The sequence below is a fragment of the Canis lupus genome, chromosome 23 (genome assembly GCF_011100685.1).
Source record: "Canis lupus familiaris isolate Mischka breed German Shepherd chromosome 23, alternate assembly UU_Cfam_GSD_1.0, whole genome shotgun sequence".
Classification (NCBI taxonomy): domain Eukaryota; kingdom Metazoa; phylum Chordata; class Mammalia; order Carnivora; family Canidae; genus Canis; species Canis lupus.
Window position 1 is genome coordinate 4,349,613 of NC_049244.1, and position 19,095 is coordinate 4,368,707.

The 19,095-nt window shown below is 36.4% G+C and overlaps 1 protein-coding gene across 2 annotated transcripts in view; it reads left to right on the top strand.

The window, feature by feature from the left end:
* The window catches only part of PDCD6IP (programmed cell death 6 interacting protein), an 86,936-nt gene that overhangs the window by 41,083 nt on the left and 26,758 nt on the right, over positions 1-19,095 (top strand). For both annotated transcript variants that reach the window (XM_038570338.1, XM_038570339.1), the window contains exons 10-12: positions 2,523-2,700; positions 11,274-11,385; positions 12,966-13,135. In XM_038570338.1, the coding sequence (XP_038426266.1) occupies positions 2,523-2,700; positions 11,274-11,385; positions 12,966-13,135 (460 nt within the window). The remainder of the gene's footprint in view (positions 1-2,522; positions 2,701-11,273; positions 11,386-12,965; positions 13,136-19,095) is intronic.

Here is a 19,095-nt window from a genome sequence, read left to right on the forward strand (position 1 = left end):
GTAACTAGTTTATGAACATTTTATTTTTTTGAGTTCGGAGCTGTACATCAAGGAATATGAAATAGCAAATACACATACACACTTCTTGTGGATATTATATTTAGTGAGCCCTAGCAAATGTATTTGGAATAAATTTGATTAATGAAATGAACTGAGAAGTTTTGACCACTAATTTGCATTTTAGGGGGTATTTATTTGAGAGAGATGAGAAGTAGAAATGAACTTCTAAGTTAAGATACATGGTACATTCAGTATTCTGAATCAGTTTTTGTTTCTTGTGGATTAAGGCTAAAAAGTAATTCATTGGTTTTTAAAATATCTTAAGTAGAATTTTCAATAAAATACAACTGAATATACACGCATTTTAAGTGTGTAGTTCAGTTCTTTCTGATAAGTGTTCATACTCCTGTAACCACCACCACTATGATCAAGATAGAGAACATTTCCATCACCCTAAGAAATCCTTCATACCTCTTTCACCGTAGTCCTTCTTCCCCTGGCCCTTAGCTACTGCTGTTTGCTCCCTCTTGTTCTAGGTTTAGTTTTACTTTTTATACAGTTTAATATGAATATAATTATTATAGTATATGTATTACATTATATGTATATTCCAGTATATAGTACATTGTAGTACTGCTATAGTATATGTAGTATGCAACACTTATGGTGTATATAGCACATACAGCATATACTCAAAATGTGACGGGCTTCTTTGAATTAGCATAATATTTTTGAGATTCATCTATGTTGGATCAATTTGATACTTTCTATTACTGAGCAGTATTTCGTTTTATGATTAAATAGCAGTTTGTTAATTCATTCATTGTTGGTAGACATATCAGTTGCTGTGACCATTGATGTACAAATTTTTGTGTGGATGTGTTTTATTTCCTTTGGGTAGATACTTAGAATTGCAGAGTTGTGTGGTTGGTGTATGCTTAACTTCATGCAGAATAGTCAGATTGTTTTCCAAAGTGGTGGTTCCAGTTCATGTTCCCACCTGCACTTTTTAGGAAACCTTAACACTTGGTAGCATTGTCAGTCCTTTCAGTTTTAGCCATTTTAGTGTGTGTATCAGTATCACATTGGGGTTTAATTTGCATTTCGGTGATTACTAATGACGTTGAGCAACTCTTCATGTGCTTTATTAGTCATTCATATGTCCATTGTGTGGTGTCCATTGAAATTTTTTGCTCATTCTTTTAAATTGAGTTTTTTGTGTTCATTACATATTTTAGAGCAAGTCCTTTGTCACATATATGCCATTGAGAATTTTTTCCCTAGTTTATTTTCCTTTTTCATGTTTTTAATTCTGATGAATGCATAGATTTTGACCTCATTTTTCTTTTTCTAGAAAGAAAACTTAAGTTTACTCTAATATCCCCTCCATTGTGTAAATGTAATGACAGAATATTTATTACTGTGTTGTAAAACTGAGAACATCTGATGAAGATTCTGTGATTAATACCTAGATTCGACTGTGTAGTTTTGACATTCTGCTTAGATGACATGATATTACAACTATTTTGTATGTTGTTTCTGACTTGTCAGTGGCAATGGGACAATCAGATGTATGATAAAAGATTGTATTTTTAAAAATTTCTTAAAAAAATTTACTTATCTGAGAGAGAGAAAGAGAGCAGAAGCAGGGTGAGAGGCAGAGGGAGAAGCAAACTCACTGCTGAGCAGGGAGCCTGATGCCTGGCCTGGTCACGGAACTCTGGGATTATGACCTGAGCCAAAGGCAGACACCTAACCAACTGAGCCCCCCAGGAGCCCCTAAATTTTTTTTTTAAGATTTTATTTATTTATTAGAATGCACACATGAGCAGTGGGTAGGGGGGAATAAGGACAGAGGGACAAGCAGACTGTCTGCTGAGTGGGGAGTGCGATGCAGGTCTCAATCCCAGAACTGTAGATCATGACCTGAGCTGAAGTCAGATGTTTAACCAACTAAGCCACCCGAGCAACCAACCTTTTAGAGCCAGCCTCTAAAAGGTTGTGTTTTTTTAAGATAGAATTTTTGACTTTTAATTACTTAGACTGGAAGAAGTTAAGTTTGAGCTGTGAGTCCAAGGTAGCTAGTATTTTTTAATTTTTATTTCTTACTTTTTGCTCTTATTTTTTATTTTTAAAAGATTTTATTTATTCATTAGAGACAGAGAGGGAGGCAGAGAGAGAGGCAGGCTCCCCGTAGAACATGGAGCCCAGTGTGGGGCTTGGTCCCAGAACCCCGGGATCATGACCTGAGCCAAAGGCAGATGCTCAACCGACTGAGCCACTCAGGCGCCCCTACTTTTGTTTTTAAATTCTGAATTGTGCACTTATTTCTTAACAGTTTTGTTTTAATTTTGTCAGACACTGATATTCTACTTTTTCCTTTATCTTTGTTTTATTTTTCCATTGATGAGGGTAATCCACTTTTTGGGGTGCTAATTCTTGCTATTAATTACGATACATAGGAGATGAATGTTTTAAAGATGATTTAGACTTATAGATGACACAGTATCTCATCTTTTCAGGGTGTTAGCTTCCCTTAATCTTCCAGCAGCAATTGAAGATGTATCTGGAGATACTGTACCTCAGTCTATATTGACTAAGTCTACATCTGTGATTGAACAAGGAGGCATCCAGACTGTTGATCAGTTGATCAAAGAGCTACCTGAACTACTACAAAGAAATAGAGAAATATTAGATGAGGTATGTTTTAAGAGATTTGTTTTTTCAAGTAAAAACTGTTTTACCCCTTGGTGTCCAGCAGGGATTAGGACTGGATGCTTTCTTCTGTTGGATTTCATAGGGTAATACTCACCATCTTGATGAATTTACTATGGCCTGGAACTGCCTTTCAGCTTTTAGAGGCATTCTGATTGAGAATGAGTTCATACATGTCTTATGGGTATATAAATGGACATAACAATCATACAACAATCATACATAACAATCATGTGACCATGATGTAATATTGATAAACTGTGAGAAATTACTATTACACAAACTGTTCAGAGCCTTCATAACTAATGATTTCTGTGAAAGATTAGATTTCTTGGTAAATGTGGACTTGGACTAAGGAAGTTAGGCCATCAAATGTTTTATAAGCTCACTGCATCTGTCTTCCAGTAGAGAGGGGATTTTATCAATAGGAATGGAACACTAAAGTTTTTTGGCTAAAGTCCATAGTTTGACAATGTTATTCTTTTACTGTGCCTTGAGCTCTTTCTCCTCATTGACTCATTTCTTTCCTTAATGATTAATGCATTCAAAATGGTTATATTGGGTGTTATCAGTTTAGGAATCATATCTTTTAGGTGACTTCTGTTAACAGTGCTTTAATCCATGATGTTTTAATTTTTCAGTTAACTTTCTGAGGATATTGTATTTACATCATTTCCAAGTACTTTGGGACAGGATAGAGTACTTAAGTATAGTTGACCCTTGAACAACATGGGGTGCCAACATCCCCATGCAGTTGGAAATCTGAGTATAACTTTTGTTTTGTTTTTTAAAGATTTTATTTATTTATTCATGAGAGACACACAGAGAGAGGCAGAGACAGGCAGAGGGAGAAGCAGGCTCCATGCAGGGAGCCCGATGTGGGACTCGATCCCGGGATTCCAGGATCATGCCCTGAGCCAAAGGCAGACACTCAACCACTGAACCACCCATCCGTCCCTGAGTATAACTTTTGATTCCCCCAAACATAACTACTTAGAGCCTGCTGTTGACTGGAAGCCTTACTGGTAACATGAACAGTTGATTAACACATATTTTGTATACTATATATATTATATATTACATTCTTAAAGTAAGCTAGGAAAAGGAAATGTTATTCAAATCAAAGAAAATAAAATTATAAAAAATCATACATTTATACTATTGTACTGTAAAAAAATCACTAATAAGTGGACCTACAAATTTCACATCTGTGTTTTCAAGGTTCATCTGTACTTAAGACAGTGTGAACCTTGGGGATGAGAATATTTACCTCTTAGGGTTTTTTTTTTTTTAAAGACTTTATTTGTTCCTGAGAGACACAGAGAGAGTAGAGACACAGGCAGAGGGAGAAGCTGGCTCCTCGCGGGGAGCCGGATGTGGGACTGATCCTGGGACTCTAGGAACAATGCCCTGAGCCAAAGGCAGATGCTCAACCACTGAGCCACTCAGGCGTCCTCCTTCTAGGGTTTTTAAAAAGGATTACCTAAACTAAAACAGTGAAACCTGTAGCCTATGGAACACATGGTATTGCTTAATAAGTGACAGCTATTGTTACTGTGATGATGAGGGTTTTGTGATTATACTAACTGATTTGGTCATGGTGGTGGTGGCATATTAGCTATTGAAAAAGGTCAGGAAACTTAAATGAAAACTTACTGCAGTATTGGCCTGGGGAATCTGATTCATGAAGGGTTCCACATTATACTGTCAGTGTTACAGCCTCTTCTGATTATGTAGTCAATAATCAGAAAATTGAAAGCAAGCAGAATTGATGTTATATAGTTCCAGTACCAAAGCCTTGCTGTACTGAGCTTGTTTGATATGCAGAATTTCAGACCCCCATCTCAGACCTTCTGAGTCAGGATCTGCATTTAACAAGAGCTCAGGGTGATTTGTATGCACCATTAATGTTTGACAGACACTGCTCTTAGAGGTCTTAGCTTTATTCATGAGAATGCCTTATAGTCCTTTAAAATCTGTTGATTTTTGGGTCACACAAGCTTGTTATCTGGTGTTGCACTTGAAAGGATGTTAGAATAGTAGAGAGGCAGAGGGAGAAGAAAGTGGAGAGTGTTGTTTAAGATCACACGTACGTGAAAGCAACAAGTAGTCATTGTCTGATAGGGAGAAGACAAACACTGGAAGATGCAGGTATATCAAATCAAATAGTAGACTGGGGCATTCAGTAAGCTATAGTAATAAACCATTATTTAATATTGGAGTTATATTTGGACTTGATTCTCAGCTTTTACTCTTAGCTGTGACCCTGGGCAGATTACTTAACATCTGCATGTCTCAGTTTCTTATCCAAGAAATAGTAGTATTTACCACATAAGATAGCCGTGAAGTGGGATCATGCATGTGCCTGCTAGTTAGTAGTTATTTAAATATTATTAATTTTAAGATGTCATTGATTAGAAGATGCATATTTGATTTTTGAAACCAGCTTTACAGAAAAAGAACATTACTGTATGTCAATTGTGAGGAGCATCTTCACTAGAAATTTTAATGTTTAAAAAGCTTATAATTAAAAACTGGCATTAGTGTGTATGGCATTTATCTGTTTTGCCTATCTTAAAAATGAGGTACTTTTATTTAATTTTTTTAAAAAAGATTTTATTTGTGAGAGAGAAAAAGAGGGAGGATGAGAATGAGCAGGGAGGAGCGGCAAAGGGAGAAGGATAAGCAGATTCCTTGCTGAGCGAAGAGCCCGATGTGGAGCTTGATCCTAGGACCCCAAGATCATGACCTGAGCTGAAGTCAAATGCTTATGCAACTGAGACACCTAGACTATCCTAATTATCTTGTTGGATATTTCTTTTTTTTTTTTTTTTTTTAAATTTTTTTTATTTATTCATGATAGTCACAGAGAGAGAGAGAGAGAGAGAGAGAGAGGCAGAGACACAGGCAGAGGGAGAAGCAGGCTCCATGCACCGGGAGCCCGACGTGGGATTCGATCCCGGGTCTCCAGGATCGCGCCTTGGGCCAAAGGCAGGCGCCAAACCGCTGCGCCACCCAGGGATCCCTTGTTGGATATTTCTAACAGCCTTGTGAAGTAGTCACTGTTACTCTGTCAGCTGTATTGGAGAGTCTCATTTTAAGTAAGTTGTGAGTTGAGAAGTAACGTGAAGTTAGTCTTCTTTTTGAGTGTTCATCTTTCTGGTAGCTTTTAGAAATTTAGTCTTGATTTTCAGAAATTTTGAAGTATCCACCAGTTTATTTTTAAAATAATACCATTTATCTTTGCTAGGGACCTGTTGAGCCCTTTTAATTTTTGATTCATGTGTATGGATTCTGTTTTTTTCAGTTATTTCTTTTTCTCTGCTTTCTTCTAATGAATTTCAGTTAGATGGGTGGTGGTTCTTTTGATGATGATCAGTTTACATAACTTTCAACATTTCTTTTACTTCTTTACTTTGTGCTCTCGTTTCAGTAATTGGTTAGTTAGCTGTGTTTTTCAGCCATCCTATTGAGTTGTTTTGTTTTTCATTTTATTGATACCTTTTGTTTTGTTTTGTATATGTTTTTATTGGAGTTCGATTTGCCAACAGATAGCCAGTGCTCATCCCGTCAAGTGCCCCGCTGAGTGCCCGTTACCCAGTCACCCAGTACCTTTTTGTTTTCAACATACCTAACTAATTCTTTCAACATACCTAACTAATTCTTCTTAAAAATCTCCTGTATTTATTTCACAACTGTGTGTCTGTCTGTTTTTGAGGTAAAATTTGCATAACATAAAATTCATTTTAACCTCTTTACACTGTACATGACAGAAGCTGTTAGTACATTTGTGATACTCTGCAAGTACCAACACTGTCTAATTTCAGAGTGTTTCCATCACCCACTAGGAAACCCCACCCTCTTTAGCAGTCACTCCTCATTCTCCTTTGCCCCTGCTCTTGGCAGTCTCTACTCTGATTCTGTTTGTGTGGGTCTGCTTATTTTGGACATTTCATGTAAATGAAATTGTAAACAGTGTGTACACTCTTGCCTTCTGTCACTTAGCATAATGTTTCCAGGTTCATCCATGTTGTAGCACCAGCACTTCATTTCTTCTTATGGCTAACACTTCATTGTATAGATGTATCACATTTTGTTTATAAGGAATTGTTATCAGTAATAGATACTGGGATGTTTTGCTTTTTTGTTTATTAATAATGCTTTTTGTGAACAAGTTTTCTTAAGCACCTGTTTTAAATTCTCTTGAATATATATAGAAGAGTAGAGTTGTTGGGTCATACAGGAATTCGATGTTCAACTTTCTGAGGAACCACCAAACTATTTTCCAGAGCAGCAGCACCATTTGACATTCTTACCAGCAGTGTGTGAAGTTCACAGTTTTACATCCTTGCCAACCCATAGGTTCTGTTTTTTTAAATTGTAGCCATCCTTCTGGGTATAAAGTGGTATCTCATGGTTCTGGTTTAATCTTTATATATAGAAAATCCTAAAATTAATAGTTTGATATAGGTATTGTACTGAATGTTTAGACCAACTTGGGGAGTATTGCCAATTCTTACAGTATTAAATCTTCCAAATCAAGAATATGGATGGGATGTCTTTCTATTTATTTAGGTCTTCAACAGTGTTTTTGTAGCTTTTAGTATACAAGTCATACACCTCCTTGGTTAAATTTATTCTTAAGTATTTTATTCTTTTTGATGCTATTGTAAATGGAATTGTCTTAATTTTCTTTTTGCATTGTTTGTTGCTAGAGTATAGATATAGAGTATAGATTTTGTATGTTGATTTTGTATTCTGTACCTTTACTAAATTTGTTTATTATCTCTAATGGCTATTTTGTGGATTCCTTAGCATTTTCTTTATATAAGGTCCTGTAAACTACAAGTAGAGATAGTTCTTCCTTTTTTGAGTGCCTTTTGTTTCTTTTTCTTAATTGCTGTAACCAGTGTAGTGTTGAATAGAAGTGATGACAAGACAGATGCTCTTGTCTTATCCCTGATCTCAGGGTGAAAGCTTCTCAAGTTTCCTTATGTGGTTTTAGCTCTGGGTTTTTCATGGATGTACTTTATGAGGTTGAGGAAATTCTACTCCTATTTGTTGAGTGTTTTTGCTTTTTTAATCATAAAAGGGCATTGGATTTTGTCAAATATTTTTTTCTGCATCTTGAGATGATCTTATGTTTTTTTTCCTTCATCCTACTAATACAGAGTATTATATTAATTGATTTTCAATGTGAACCATCTTTGCATCCTTAGGATATCCTACTTGGTCATGGTATATAATCCTTTGCTTTTGTTCTGAGAGAGGGTGTGTACACTTGAGCAGGTGGGAGAAGGGGCAGAGGGTAAAGGAGAGAAAATCTTAAGCAGGCTCCATGTCCAGTGCAGAGCCTGACTGGGGACTCTATCTCATGACCCTGAGATCATGACCTAAGCTGAAATCTAGAGTGGGACACTTAACTGACTGAGCCACCCAGGTGTAGCGGCATATAATCCTTTTAATTTGCTCCTGGATTTGGTTTGGTAGTATTTTTAAAATTTTTTTTTTAGCATTTTCCATCTGTATTTATGTATCTGGTCTATAGTTTTGTAATATTTTTGACTTTTAACTTGTGTATCCTTATGGCTGTGTCTTTTGTAAATAGCATGTAGCAAGAGTTTTTGTCTTAATTTTGTTTGGCAGCCTTTATCTGTTGTCTGTGGAGGGTTAAATTCATTTATATTTACTTATTATTCATATATTTAGAATCATTTTCTACTACATTTTGTAGTTTCTATTTGTCTCTTTTTCATTCTGTATATTTCCTTCTCTTTCTTTGTTCTTCCCTGCCCCCTTCCCCCCACCTTTTCGTGGTTTTATTGAGTAGTTAGTTAGTTACTTTCCTTCCTTCCTTCCTTCCTCCCTTCCTTCCTTCCTTCCTTCCTTCCTTCCTTCCTTCCTTCCTTCCTTCCTTCCTTCCTTCCTTCCTTCCTTCCTTCCTTTATAAACTCGTTGTATACTTGTGCTTTTCTTCTTTAAAGTTTATTATGTTGTGTCTGGCTAAGGATTTTCTTTCATTTAAATTGCTTGATGTTGATATTTTATTGGATCCAGTGAATCTGAGGAACTTTATCTTTCATCCATCCTGGAAAATTCTTAGTTTACATTTCCTGGAATATTTCTTTTTCCCTATTTCGTTATTATCTCTTTCTGGGTTGATTATATTTAAGTTGAATCTTCTTAACTTTCTTTTTTCTTTTTAAGATTTTATTTATTTATTTATTTATTTAAGAGAGAAAGAATGAGATCACAAGCAGGGGGAGGGGCAGAGGGAGAAACAGACTCCTCACTGAGCATAGAGCCTGATGTGGAGCTTGATCCCATGACTGAGGTCATGATCTGAGCCAAAATCAAGAGTTGATGCTTAACTGACTGAGCCACCTAGATACCACTTAACTTTATTTTCCATGTCTCTTAATCCTTCTTATTTTCTTCCTCTGTGCTTTATTGTGTGTAATTTCTTTTGATCTATCTTCCTAGTTCAGTGGTTCTTTTCAGTTATACCTTAGCAGCTTTTAACTTGTCATTAGCTTCCTAATTTATTGTTACTTTTTATTTCTAGAAATTCTAACGTAGTCCTTTTTCATTTCTTCCTGTTTTCTTTCTCCTATGTCATACTTTTAATTTATCTCTTATTCTAAAAGGATATTAAATATATTTTATATTCTTTATCTTATAATTCCAGTATCTCTGATCCTCATAGTTTGGTTCTGTGATGGTCAGTTCCTTTTGCCAACTCTTGCTCATAATTGTTTGTTTCCTCTTGTGTTTGGTGGTTTGGTCTTTGTTTTTAAGTTTAAAACTTTTAATTTAGAATAATTTTAGACTTATAGAAAAGTTGCAGGTTTGGTACAGAGAACTCCTTCACCAAGCTAAAATCTTATGTAACCATGGTACATTTGTTGAAACTAAGAAATGAACATTGGTACAATATTATTACTCAGATTTTACCACATAGTTCATCAGCGCCCTTCTATTTCAAGATCCAATCCAAAATATTATAGTGCATTTAATGTTTAATGATTTTCTTTTTTTAAATTGTGAATTCACATTTCCTGAACTTATGTGGGAATTCTTTGGGGTCTGGGTTTTAAAGTGAATTCTAGAGAGAATTTTTATTTATTTTTATTTATTTATTTGTTGTGGTTTATCTTTTTATTAGAAGTCCATCTTAGGGCTTTGTGTCACACAGGTAGTGTGATTTCCAGTCCTAAGTTTAAGCTTTTGATTAGGAATCTTTTTTTTTTTTAAGATTTATTTATTTATTTATTCATGAGGGCCACACAGAGAGAGATAGAGACATAGGCAGAGGGAGAAGCAGGCTCCTCACAGGGAGCCCGGATGCAGGACTTGATCCGGGATCCCAGCTGAGCCACTCAAGTGTCCCTTAGGAATCTTAGGTGATACTTCTTTTTTATTTAGAGCCAAGACAAGTAAATATCCTTTTTAAAGATTCATCCACTGAGTGTCACCCCTTTGAAGTGTCCCAGTCTGAGAGAGGGTTGTGTCTTTGATGTGACCTCCACTCATAGCAGCCCCACCTGTGTTTCTTGTCTCCTACTGTTCCATTACATCTACACTCTAAGCCAGTAGTGAATTGTATATTTGGTGAACTGTGGACAAGTGGACCAGTTTTGGCTTATGGCCTATTTTCTGTATGATTCACTAGTTAAGGATGATTTTTATCTTTTTTTAGAGGGTTTTTAAAAAACTATGACAGAGATGGTCCACAAAGGCCCACAAAGCTTAAAATATTTAGTGTTTGACAGAAAAGTTTGCAGACCGCTGCTCTAAAATGCCAGGGATTAACAGGTACCAGTACTCTAGCACTTGTTTTTTCTGGTAGATTATTAGCACTTTCTTGTATTTCTTGCCCCCTACTATTCTGTCTTCTCAGATATACATTCAAAAGTCATTTTTAAAAAAATATTTTATTTATTTATTCATGAGAGACACAGAGAATGAGAGAGAGAGAGGGGCAGAGACACAGGAAGAGGGAGAAGCAGGCTCCATGCAGGGAGCCTGACATGGGACTCAATCCCGGGTCTCCAGGATCACACCCTGGGCTAAACCACTGAGCCACCTGGGCTGCCCTAGAAGTCACTTTTAATTTATTTATTATTTATTTATTTTTTGAAGTCACTTTTTATATGTTAGAGTCTAAATCTTTTATTTTCATATAGTTAGATTAGTATCTTTCTCCTTGTTTTGTATATATCTAAGGTCTAAAGGCTTCCTGTTTCTTTTAATCTTAAAAAGAATCTTTGTTTAAAGTAGTCTTGGTATATGGATATACATATAATCTTTTAGTTTTTCTTCTTAATTTTCTGAGCAAGGTAATAGCTAACAGTTTTATATTTTATAAGACCTTGTTAAATACATTTAACTTGGATTTGTGCAACAAAAATTGTACCATTTTATATTCCAGCCAGTAAAGTAGGGGCATTCCCATCTCATCAATTTTCACCTATATTAAATCTGACCATTTAAAAATGTTTTAAATTTTTTTATACCAGAAATGATATTTCATTGTTGCTTTGCCTCTTTTTTAACAGTCATTAAGATTGTTGGATGAAGAAGAAGCAACTGACAATGATTTAAGAGCAAAATTCAAGGAACGCTGGCAAAGGACACCATCTAATGAACTCTATAAGCCTTTAAGAGCAGGTAAAAATGTGATGTGCATAAATGGCTTTCACATGAAGAAATTCCCAATTTTTTAAAAAATTTTATTTTTAAGTTATCTCTGTACCCAGTGTGGGGGTTGAACTCACAATCCTGAAATCAAGAGTTGCATGCTCCACTGACCCAGCCAGCTAGGTACCCCTGTAAATTCCCAATTTAGATCCACATTTTTGCCTGATTAAATTAGAGTCAGTAAAAAAAAAATAGAGTCAGTTGTAAAACCCTTTTTTGCTCTAACTGCTATTGTGAAAACACAGGTGTTTTTCCTTAGTTCCTTGTAAGATTAAAAAAATAAATAACAGATAATCCATGTTCATTCTAAGAAGTTCATATTCTTAAGAATTCTAAAAAAAATTCTTTTTTGAAAAAGATTTATTTTAGAGAGAGTGCATGTGCATGCATGCTTGTGCACAGGGAGTGGGGGCTGGGGTTAGGGGATAGGAGGGAGGAGGAGAGAATCTTCAACAGATTCCCTGATGATCGTGGAGCTGGATGTGGGGCTAGATCTCATGACCCTGAGATCGTGACCTGATCTGAAATCTAGAGTTGGATGCCCAACTGGCTGAGCCACCCAGGTGCCCCCAAAATTCTAAAAAATTCTTTAAAAAATAAAATTAAAATGATCCTGTAACTTTCTTTCCTTTTCCAAGCCCTGTACTTTTTTTCTTTTTTTAAGAACATTTATATGACCACTAGCTAACAGTGGTTCCAGGAACTATTAAGCTCTATGCATATTTTTAAAAGATAAGTGAGATCATTTTTAAAAAAATGATTTTATTTTACTAATTTGAGAGAGAGACATAGAGAGCTTGCACTCTTGTGTCCTCGAGTTGGAAGAGAGCCAGCAGGAGAGGGAGAGAGACAGTCTCAAGCAGGCTCTCCATTGAGTGCAGGGCTCCATCCCAAACTCTGAGATCATAACCTGAGCTGAAACCAGGAATCAGATGGATACTCAACTGACTGAGCCACTTGTGTGCCCCTATATGTTAAGGTCATATTACATGCATATGGGTTTATAATTTTATTTCACTTAGTAGTGGTTGGTAAAGGATGAGTTTTACCAGTTAATTTGAAGTCAAATTATTATTTTTTAATACTTTAATTATTAAGATTTGTGCTTGTTAAGATTAAGTGCCTTTGAGACTTCTTTTATTTCTCTGTAAAAGGAATTAATACTATTGAGATTTTTTTTCCCTAAAAATGTATTTAAGTCCGGTTGAAACAGTGATTCTTTGAGAGGGGAATACTTTTTAAAGTAAGCTATAACAGTTTTTATAGTGAATGATTTATTTCTATGTTAATGAGTTATAGGAAAGGATTAGACTAATGTCAGTTTTTATTTGGTAGACAATAACCACAAATGTATTTTAAGGTATAACTGCATTTTACCAGAAACAAAAAAGTGACAGGAGCTCAATTTCTATTATATAGTGAATGAGGACCCATGGAAGAGGGGGGAAAAAGTAAAGTTGGAGAGCAGAACTAAAATTGCTATAAGTAGCCTATAAATGTTACTGGTTAAAGTCACTACTGTGCTTTGGTAACATTTTTTCCCCCTGCAGAGGGAACCACCTTCAGAGCAGTTTTGGATAAAGCTGTGCAAGCAGATGCGCAAGTGAAAGAACGTTATCAGTCTCACCGTGACACCATTGCTCTTCTTTGTAAGCCCGAGCCTGAGCTGAATGCTGCCATCCCTTCTGCTAACCCAGCAAAGACCATGCAGGGCAGTGAGGTAAGAAGATACATTTTGATGTGAGTGGTCATCTATTTATAAAAACTATGTTCAATGGGATGCTTGGGTGGCTCAGTGGTTTAGTGCCTGCCTTCGGCCCAGAGGGTGACCCTGGAGTCCCAAGATTGAGTCCCACGTCGGGCTCTATGTCAGGTTGCATGGAGCCCGCTTCTCCCTCTGCCTGTGTTTCTGTCTCTCATGAATAAATAAATAAAATCTTAAACAATGTTCAAGCTATAATGAACACAATGAATTGCCAATTTCCTTTTAAAAATGCAGATGTAAATTGATGTTGTTATATTTGAAGTAGCATGATATAGATGCTGTGTAATATAATAGGTTATTACATTAGTAATATTACTATCCTGTAATAATTTCTATTTATTGAATGTTTCTTATGAGCTCAGTAATGTATTCTAGATACTTTATAAGTTTGGTATTTAATTCAGGTTTTATAAAAGAAAGGCTTGGAAGCATAGAAACTTCCCTGAAGTGGAAGAATTGGATTTCGCCAGGTGCTCTTCTGACCATAAATTTTTTTTTTTTTTAAAGATTTTATTTATGTATTCATGAGAGACACAGAGAAAGAGAGGCAGAGACACAGGCAGAGGGAGAAGCAGGCTCCATGCAGAAAGCCTGTTCTTTGTTGTTTGTTACATCATTCTCTACTGCCATCTACTGTATTCCACTAGGACTAATCTCTGGAGGGAAAATCACCCAGCTGTGCATGTTAATAAGTGGGTAACATCATTATGACATTTCTGCTTGTTGCAGGAAGGGGAAAATTAATAATAGGTCATGTGAGTCAGAAAGTACTAAGAAGAGAACATGCAAATATGCCCTAGTGGCTGATCACTGTAGTAGAGGTAATAGAATAAGATAGACCCTGAAGTGCATAGGAAAATAAGCCAAGGGCAAGAAGTATTTGCTGAAAACTTCTTAAAAAGGTGAATTTCCTGGGATAGTAGATCTCAAAAATTACCAATTTTGTGCCTTGCCTGCCTGCCTTCCTTTCTTTCTTTTTTCTTTTCTTTTCTTTTCTTTTCTTTTCTTTTCTTTTCTTTTCTTTTCTTTTCTTTTCTTTTCTTTTCTTTCTTTCTCTTCTCTTCTCTTCTCTTCTCTTCTCTTCTCTTCTCTTCTCTTCTCTTCTTTCTCTTTTCTTTTTTCTTTCTTTTCTTTCAGATTTTATTTATTCATGAGAGATACAGAGAGGCAGAGACCTAGAAGAGGGAGAAGCAGGCTCCCTGTAGGGAGCCTGATGTGGGACTCAATCCCAGGATCCAGGGATCACGACCCAAGTCAAAGGCGGACACTCAACCACCTAGCCACCCAGGCGTTCCATGCCTTGCCTTTCCACAGAAGCATTTCATGTATTTCTTCCACCAAGACTTTGGATACCTACTCTGTAAGGCACTGTGCTAGGTACTTTGAAAAATCAGCAAATGAATCATACACAGCCTATGGTCCAGTGTGGAAGATTAGACCTATATAAGGATTACTGTACAGGGTAGACATGTAGAAGTGTTGTGACTATAGAAAGTATGCTATGGGGGCAGCCTGGGTGGCTCAGTGGTTTAGTGCCACCTTCAGCCCAGGGCCTGATCTTGGAGACCTGGGATCGAGTCCTGTGTCAGGCTCCCTGCATGGAGCTTGCTTCTCCCTCCGCCTGTGTCTCTGCCTGCCCCCCCCCCCCCCCCGTATGTCTCTTATGAATAAATAAAATCTTAAAAAAAATTATGCTATGAGGTTTTAGATGATGAAGCACTTAAATTCTAGCATTTTGGAACTTCTCTCTTAAGAGGCTTCTTAAGGGATTGGCACAGGACGAGAACAGTAAATAGGTAGATAAAGTGAACACACACAAAATCTGAGGATGATGGAGTGAGTGGCATGTCAGAGATGCTACTAGAAGTTCTGTGGAAATGAGCCCCTATGAGACTACATAGTTTAATGTGTGCAGAACCCAAATCTCTAAAGGTGGGGGGAACTTGAATAAAAACAAAGAATATCAATTAGATGCTTTAAGGAAATGAGAGGAAAGGAGAAGGAAGGTGGTTAGATTAATTTGTGAGGAACAGAGACGGCAGACCCATAGAATGGCAACAAAGTCTGGCCCTTTTTAAATTTTAGGACAAAGAACATCCCTGTTTAGTATTCTCTTTTCTCTCTCTCTCTCTCTCTCTCTCTCTCTCTCTCTCTCTCTCTCTCTCATTTTTTTTTAAAGTAATCTCTGTACCCAACGTGGGGCGTGAACTTACAACCTTGAGATCAAGAGTCGCATGCTCTACTGACTAAGCTAGCCAGGCGCTTCCTCTCCTTTTTGGTGTCTTGTACATGACTCAGAATTTCTCTGGCTTTTGTCCTTTGATTCTCCTGCTTTCCCTAGAAAAGCAAAAATGGTTTCTGCTGAGCAAATCAGAATAAGCATGCACTACATTTTTATTTTATACAGTTATAGTCACAGTTGCTTTTGTTAACTCATAGTGGTATTACATAGGGGAAGAAAACATTTATAGTCAATATGAAGTTATTTTACTGAAGCTAGATTTTCTGGATAAAAACAACCAAAAATTTTTTAGTGCTGTATTTGTCCACTCATCATGTGCCTTTGTCAAAAAAGACTAACATCATATGTTTATCAAAGCTATTTCAGATAGTCGTCATAGTTGTTGATGACACATTTTAGCCAGAGTTTTTTAATGATTAAAAGCATAGTCATTTGAATTCTGATTATTAAAGTGATACAGAGTACACTTTTTTTTTTTTCTTCAGAGTACACTTTTTATTAAGAAGTCTGATCTTAATGGAAGGGCTCTTTTTTTTATCATGAAAGGGCCTACTATTTATCTCTGGTCTCTTTGGGCATCTGTCTTTAAGATTTTGAAAGACTATGAAAAATTTTACAAGCTAAGAGTAATTTATATTTAAAGACCCTTTTTTAAATACGGAGGACCATTGCTTGTGATTGTGCACCTCTGATTGATCATCAGGGGTATGGAATCTAGTCACATTTGGCCAGCCAAACCTTGGCCCTAGTGCAGGGCCCAGAGGAACGGGCCTTTTTTTTTTTTTTTTTTTGGACATAAGTATAAGTATATCCACTTACACTCACAGTATTGCATCTACCTGGGGTAATGGAGGAGTCCCTTTGGAAAAAAATCTCCCATCTCCCCAGAGATAGTGTGTAAAGTAGCACTGTCCAAAGCTGTGTGCCCTTCTAGGACTTGCTTTTTCCCGGTTCACAAAGTCCTCTTCTAGATTAGTGGGTGATCTATATATGCAGCTTTTATTCTTAGTTTTTCATAACAGAAGTGTCTAGACAGGTGTCGAGATTGCCTGGCATCTCTTTAGTCATTTGTTCACCAAACATTTGTGAAGACCTCCTATATGCCAGGAACCCATGGCACTATGGTCCCTAACAGAGAGAGATGGAAAACTCTAGGTTAGCTTTTGTAGGGTGAGTGTGATCAGGTTCCTGCTGTTCTGTTGAGATATTGTCATGTCTGCCTTTTCTGAAAATAAAATGGCACAGTCTGAAAAGTAAAGCTGAAAATCTTATTGAGAGTATTTGTTCTGTGACTAAATGTGTTTGGTTTTGTTAGATGCTATGGAGAGCTTTATCGTTTAAACAGGGCTGACGAATTATGACCTAAATCCAGCTTGCCTCCTGTTTTTGTATGGCCTATGAGCCAAGAATGCCTTTTACATTTTTAAATGGTTGAAAAAAGTCAAAAGAATAATGTTCTATGACATGTGAACGTTACATGAAATTCAAATTTTAGTATCCATAAATAAACTTTCATTGGAGCATGGTTACACTCCTTTACATTTTGTCTATGGCTGCTTTCACACTAGAAAAGCAGAGTTGAATAGTTGGAAAAGAGACTATGGCTCACAAAGCCAAAAATATTTTTTTTTCTCCCCCTTCTGTTTGGTTCTTTACAGGAAAAGTTTGCAGCCCTTAGGCTTAAGGTGAAGTAGAGACAGCTGAGGTGATATCATTATTCCTGTCTTTCTGTTTGGCCTTATCTCCTTCCCTTCTGTCTTTTTTTACTATGTTTCAGCCATACTTGCCTTTTTTTTTTTTGTTCCCCTTTGAACATGCAAACGTTGTTTCTGCCTCAGGACTTTATTTTTTATTTTTAAAAAATATTTAATTTATTTATTCATGAAAGACATAGAAGCAGAGACATAGGCAGAGGGAGAAGCAGGCTCCCCACAAGGAGCCCGATGCGGAACTCGATCCCAGGACCCCGGGATCATGCCCTGAGCTGAAGGCAGAGATGTTCAACCACTGAGCCACCCAGGTGTCCCTGCCTCAGGACTTTAACATTTACTTTCCTTCTGTTGGAGTCTTTCTTTCCTTTGTATGGTTACTGCTTCTTTTTCTTTAAAGCTCCAGATGTCAGTCACCCTTTCCCTTCCTTTGTCATTGTCTACTATGTTGCTCTATTTTTGTGTATTTAATTCTCCCCTCTCTTCCCCTGTCCCCCACGTGAAGGAAGGACTCTGCTTTAGTTAATAGTTGTATTTTAGAGCCTAGAATAGTACTCAGTATGTAAGGATTCAGTGTTGATGGAATGATAGAACTACTTGCAGCCTCACTTAATAAAGGGATGCAATTAATTGCAGTTGAAAACTAATTGGAGCTGTTTTTAAAACATAGAAATAAACACAGCATTCTAATTATTATTTAAAACATTTTTAAATTGAGGTATAATCGACATAAAACATGTTTCAGGTGTGCAACATAATGATTCAATTGTATATATTGTGAAATGAGCACATTAAATTTAATGTCGGTCATCACACATAGTTCCAGAATTCTTTTCTTATAATGAGAACTTTTAAGATTTACTCTCAGTGACTTTCAAATATACAGTATATTATTATTTTAAGGATTTTATTTATTTGAGTGAGTGAGAGAAAGCACGTTTGGGGAGGAGAGGCAGAAGGAGAGGGAGAAGCAGAAGCCAGCTCCCCGCTGAGTGGGGAGACCAACGCTGGATTCCATCCAAAAACCCTGGGATCATGACCTGAGCTGAAGGCAGATGCTTAACTGACTGAGACACCCAGGAGTCCCACAATATAGTATTATTAACTATAGGTGCCATGCTGCACATTGTATTCTCATGACTTACTTATTTAATTAATGGAAGTTTGTACCTTTGGGTTACCGCCCACCCCTGTCCCTCACCTCAGGCAGCCATCAGTTTGTTATCTGTTATCTATTATTTGTTATCTATCTGTTGTTATCTGTTTGTGAGCTTGTTTTTCTTTTAGATTCTACATATAAATGAGATTATAGGGTATTTGTCTTTTTCTGACTTGTGTCATTTAGCATAATGCCCTCAAGGTGCATTCATGACACCTATGGCAAGATTTTGTTCTTTTTTTTTAATAGCTGAATGTTCCTGTTTGTGTATATATACCACATCTTTATTCATTTGTCCATTGACAGACATTTAGGTTTCCATATCTTGCCTGTTGTAAATAATGCTACAGCAAACATGGGGGTGTAGAGATTCTAATTATTTATATATACTGTAACTTGATAACACATTAAGCCTCAGACTTGAGCGTATATAAGAAAATGTAGGCTGTGGTTTACTTTTCTTACTATTCTGGTCATTCATTTGTGGAAGCAGTTTAATTCCTTTTTTGCTCTAGTCACTCTGTTAAAATTAGGCCAGTATCATACAATCTAAAATATGGTTAAATTAGTATATATGACTGTTTAAAAAAAAAAAAGGATGTTTGTCATACAAGGACTCTCTGTGGTGGTCTAAAAGTTCATTTATATATTGTTTCAAATGTCATTGTTTTTCAGAGATTTAGAATCATAGCATTTTGGAATACAATAGGACTTACTAATTACATATTTGGTCCTTTTTATCACTGATTAGAAAACCAACTACCATAAAAGGAAGTTAGCTGATCTCCATAGTGGAGCTGACATT